Source organism: Copadichromis virginalis, linkage group LG5 (assembly GCF_057382275.1).
Source record: "Copadichromis virginalis isolate Kocher_CV1m ecotype Utaka linkage group LG5, C_Virginalis_male_GT1.1, whole genome shotgun sequence".
NCBI classification, from domain to species: Eukaryota; Metazoa; Chordata; class Actinopteri; order Cichliformes; family Cichlidae; genus Copadichromis; species Copadichromis virginalis.
In genome coordinates this window covers 38,091,213-38,095,710 of record NC_140622.1, presented here as the reverse complement: position 1 = coordinate 38,095,710, position 4,498 = coordinate 38,091,213, and the positions used below count along the sequence as shown (strand labels likewise).

Sequence of the window (4,498 nt, the reverse complement as noted above, 5' to 3'; positions counted from 1 at the left end):
ATTTTTTTTTACTCTTAAAAGCACCAAAATTGTCATTATTCCACACTATAAACCTTACAACATGTGTACCATGCTTCATCGCTATTTACAGTATCTTTTACACTCATTTCACAACAAGTCAGCAAACACCAGGACTTCAGTTCTGCCTAAATAACAAAATTAATAACCAAAAAAAATTAAGCTTTTACTTTACGTTCTTTGTTGTTGTAACCAAAGCGTTCTAGACATCATTTCTTGTGGAAAGTTATACAAAACATAGAAAATGCATAAAAAAATAACACACCTATATACATATCTATATACTGTTGTCAATATATAGTATGCACAAACAAGGAAGAAAGCCCTTATTGATCATTATTTTGCCAGGTATGGAAGACTTCACAATTAAAAGATTATATAAGAATTAGTTTACACGCACATTTAACTTCAAGGTTTATAAATAAAACTTTTAAAACAACCCCCAAACTCTTCCTTATAGCTAATAAATAAGAAAAAACAGTCTTAATTTAATGTATTTCATTTTCTTTTTGGCCGGCTTCAACCATCTTGCATTCTTTTTTTTCTTCAGGTATTTCCTGCAGGTGCAAGATAATCTTTCATGTGTATAATTTAAGACATAAATTAGATTATTAAAGTAAATATGAAATTAAATTAGACATGGTAAGAAGCAAACAGCAAACAAAGGTGAAATGCAATACCTTGTACAACAGAGTGTCTTTGGCAACAAAAAGCTGTAAGTGTAGATTGTCCATTGATTGTTTCAAGAATAATGAATAAGTATCAAAGTACAGCTGTAAATCAGATTTTTCTCTAGGCATGCAATGCTTCATCGACTCCATCATCCTGACCATAAGTCTCGTTTTAAAACTACTTTCCTTTTGCGGCTTCAGAGCTCTTTTCCTTCTGCTTTTGCAGATTAAATTTCCCCAGTGGTTTGTCTCATTTGAAAGGCAGAAAATGTGTGTAGGCTACAAAATTTGTGCACGAGCATGTTTACTTGTATGTGTTTCCGAGCAGACGTACTTTTGTGTATCCCCCTGCATGCATGCATTATGGATGTTTGCACATTTGCTCATAGTTATTCCTGTTCACATGTGCATATTGTGTTCATTTATGTCTCGGTCGCTCATATTTGTGCATGTGTGTCTGCATACATTTGAGGATCGCTATATGTTTGCAGGCTTGGTCATATTTATGCTTGTGTGTGTGTGTGGTCCAGAAGTGATTTCTACCTTTATCAGTCCTGTATCATATCAAGTCTTTTCAAACACTGTCTCCTTTGTATGTCTTGAAATAAAATACAGTTTTGTGTTTGTAAGGTGAGTTTTTTTCCTATTTAAAAAAAAACAAAAAGAAGAAAAGAAAACACCTCTAAAATTTCAAGACTTCATCAAGTCAGATCTCCAACAATCCACTGCTGTTCTCCACCCCGTTAGGCGTGCCAGTCTTCTCATCTCCGTTGGTGATTTGGTCAGCGACAGGATTGGTAGGTACAGCGCTGGAGTTGAGCTCTGTGGTCTCTTCGCTCCGAGAATCTGCGTCTCCCTCCACAGCTACAGCTTTGCCCTGCATTGCAGAATCTGCGTGGGTCTTCTGATGCTTTGAGAGGTGGTCGCTGCGTGTGAAACGCTTGTTGCACAGTAGACAGGTGAACTTCTTCTCCCGCGTGTGGGTGCGCACATGCCTCTCCAGTTCATCAGAGCGGGTGAAACGTTTCCCGCAGAACAGCCAGTTGCAAACAAAGGGCCGTTCGCCGGTGTGCCAGCGCAGGTGGGCTTTCAGGTGGGAGGCCTTGCCGTAGACTTTCCCACAGCCCGGGATGTGGCAGCTGTGCACTGGTTTCTTCCTCAGGGATGCAGCAGAGGCTCCCAGCCTCTCCAGCTCCTGGCAGTTGGGGCAGTCGCATGAAGACCGGGTGGGTGTAGCCCCTCCGCTGTAGCCCCCTGATCCCCTAGCAGGCTTTAGGCCCATGGGATTCTCAATTAGCCCTGCACTTGGCACAGGTTTGGGCTTGTACATGTCCTGGGGCAGCATGTGCTGGGAAGGTTGGAGGAGATGTGAGGAGGAGCCCAGTCCCACGGAGGGGTAAGGAGCTGGGTTAAGTGGTGTAAAATCGGTGCTGTAACTGGGCAGCTGTGGGCTAAGGGATGCCTGTGGTGCCACAGGCTGCAGGGAGGCCTGCAGACCTCCATCTGCTTGGGGCTGGGTTGCTGACAGCCAGTTGGAGTTGGGATGGACATCCCACCAGGAAGATGTAGCATTAGCTGGAGCAGCAGTTATGCCAGGGTGGATACCAGCCTTATACCACGAGCCATAGGGGTGTGTCATATCCAGCGAAGTATACACACTGGTGAGACAATCGGCTGTAGCATGGGCCTTGGACACTAAAAGAGACGGGTCCTGTGAGACCGAAGTCTGGAAGGAGTGAGAGAAAGGGTTATATTCTGTAGTGTAGCCTCCGGCTGAAGGAGGGGGACTTCCAGTGGGTGTAAGCAGCCCGCCACCTCCTCCTCCTCCAGCTGAAGTGAAGGAGCCAGTGTAGGAGTCTGCCAGGCCACTGCTGTCTGTGGTCCGCCCGTTCTTGGCTGTCTGAAGGTCAGAGGTCATGTTGTAGGGCTTCTTTACTGGAGAGGTGCTGGCAGTCTTACCGGGTGTAGCTGAATCCCTGACAGGGCTGGTGCTGCCAAACTTGTTGCAGGTAGCTGTTAACATAGCCAGAGGACTGGAGCCATAGCGTGCGTCTTCCTGGGGAGGAGGAGACACGGGAGAAAATTAGACTTTCTGCAGGAAATGGCTGCTTGCTGCTGCCGCTTCTGTCAGTGTCAACTCTAATAAAAAACGTATGTGTGACAACCACCGCTGGCTTTTCCTCCTCTCTCTGTTTTCTAAGTGGTCACGGCAATTTTAAGCAGTGGATGTTTGTGTTTGTAAAGTTTCAGCTGTGCTCAGCAAAGGAGGAACTCCCTCACTTTTAGTTTTGTCCAAACTGCTTTCGACCAGCTTAAATTAATTTAACATTTATGTTTGCTTGAAAAATACAAAAATCCACCTGAATTTACAGTTCTCCTCATACAGACGATTTAAATATGTACCAGGTCATCTAACTGCCATCATGGCAACGAGCTATTGTTCTCGGTCGTGATCTTATTATCTACAAAGCAAAAAATGTGCCATTTTTGAACTGAACTGATTACATCAGATTATATATTTGACTCAAACATGTCACAAGAATTTAATTTGATTTATGTTAGGTTCCCACGTGGCAAGTACCTAACGCTACAGCAGAACATTTCAGAGACTTTCTGCTGGATGCACAGTTTACACATGGATATAACTAATAAAACATCAGCTTATATTCCTGTATTTCTGTTTAAACTGTGCGCTGAGGTGTCAACTATCAAACCAGCTGTGACACATCTGTAACTACAGCATGTAACTTTTAATATTCGTGGTTAAAAATCAAATATTCTGCTAACTTTTAGATATAAATCTGACTCACTCTCAGTTCATTCACTTTCTCTCACAACACACTCTGGTTGAACTCCCTTCTTCATGCAGATTTTCCTCTGTTTTGTAAGTAATAAAAAGTCGTGACATCCTTTAAGATGAACTAGCCTGCTGCCCTTACAGGACCTGTTATCTTCATGTCTTGCACCTCTGACAGTTCCCAGATAATGAGCAATCACATCTTAAGGAAACGCCAAATTTGTGCAAATATAGGCTCGGTGTGAATAGAAATATTTCAAGGCACTTTCAGCAGCTTAGCCTTTAGTATATTTAAATCTCTTTTATCACTCTTATTTTTCTCTCTCTCACTATGTATAATAACCTATGAGACGACCTGAAACTACTGGAAGTTTCTTCCTTAGTAACTGCACGACTTTCTTATAAATATTCCACCATCAAAAGTTTGTATTAAGAAGAAGGAGAAAAATGAAAAGCTACTTACAATTACATTCCCTACCTCCAGAATAGATGCGGCCATCCCTGAGAAACAAAATCCTTAGGAAGCTGAGGGGAGTGGGAGCAGCGCAGCTCAGAGTCCCGGGACAGTTTGGAAGAAGTTGGGCTCTAACGCGGGGAAGTGTTTTGAGGCACTCGGGTCCCGCCCCCTAATTATAGGCTATGGGCTCTTTGAAGACTCGCTAAGAAGCAATAAAAACCCAGAGCCGAGGGAAAATGGACGGAGATTGGTGGCTAAAATCAGGACATCCCACCTCCCCAAACGAGAGTGTCGAATCTTTTTTTTTTTTTCAATATAAATGCATGAATGGGTTAGTCATCAATCACAGTGTGGACATTATTTCAATTTCACTGGCATTATTTTTTCCACTGGGATTAGTCCAGTGGAGTCTGAAGGAAACGACTACATTTGACATCCCCTCAGAGAATTATCTGGATGGACTCGTCTATAGAGACGCTCACGCACGCCCTCAGTTATAAGCTGGCTGTGTTAGACACTAAACTGCAAAACTGCAAATAAAAAGTGCGAAACGAC

The 4,498-nt window shown here is 43.0% G+C and overlaps 1 protein-coding gene across 1 annotated transcript; it reads right to left on the bottom strand.

The window, feature by feature from the left end:
• Positions 1 to 4,041, bottom strand: sp7 (Sp7 transcription factor). Its single transcript, XM_085458105.1, has 2 exons — positions 3,950 to 4,041; positions 1 to 2,745 (listed from the first exon to the last, which is right to left on the bottom strand). Exons 1-2 carry the CDS (start codon positions 3,983 to 3,985, stop codon positions 1,396 to 1,398), a joined length of 1,386 nt encoding a protein of 461 aa, XP_085314231.1. The 5' UTR covers positions 3,986 to 4,041; the 3' UTR covers positions 1 to 1,395.
• Positions 4,042 to 4,498: the final 457 nt, after the last annotated feature.

Coding starts and splice junctions, on each gene's coding strand:
- sp7 (XM_085458105.1), bottom strand. CDS start 3,985: ATGGCCGCATCTATTCTGGAGGTAGGGAATGTAATT. Junction 2,746..3,949: donor TGGAGGTAGGGAATGTAATT/GTAAGTAGCTTT, acceptor CCTCCTCCCCAG/GAAGACGCACGCTATGGCTC.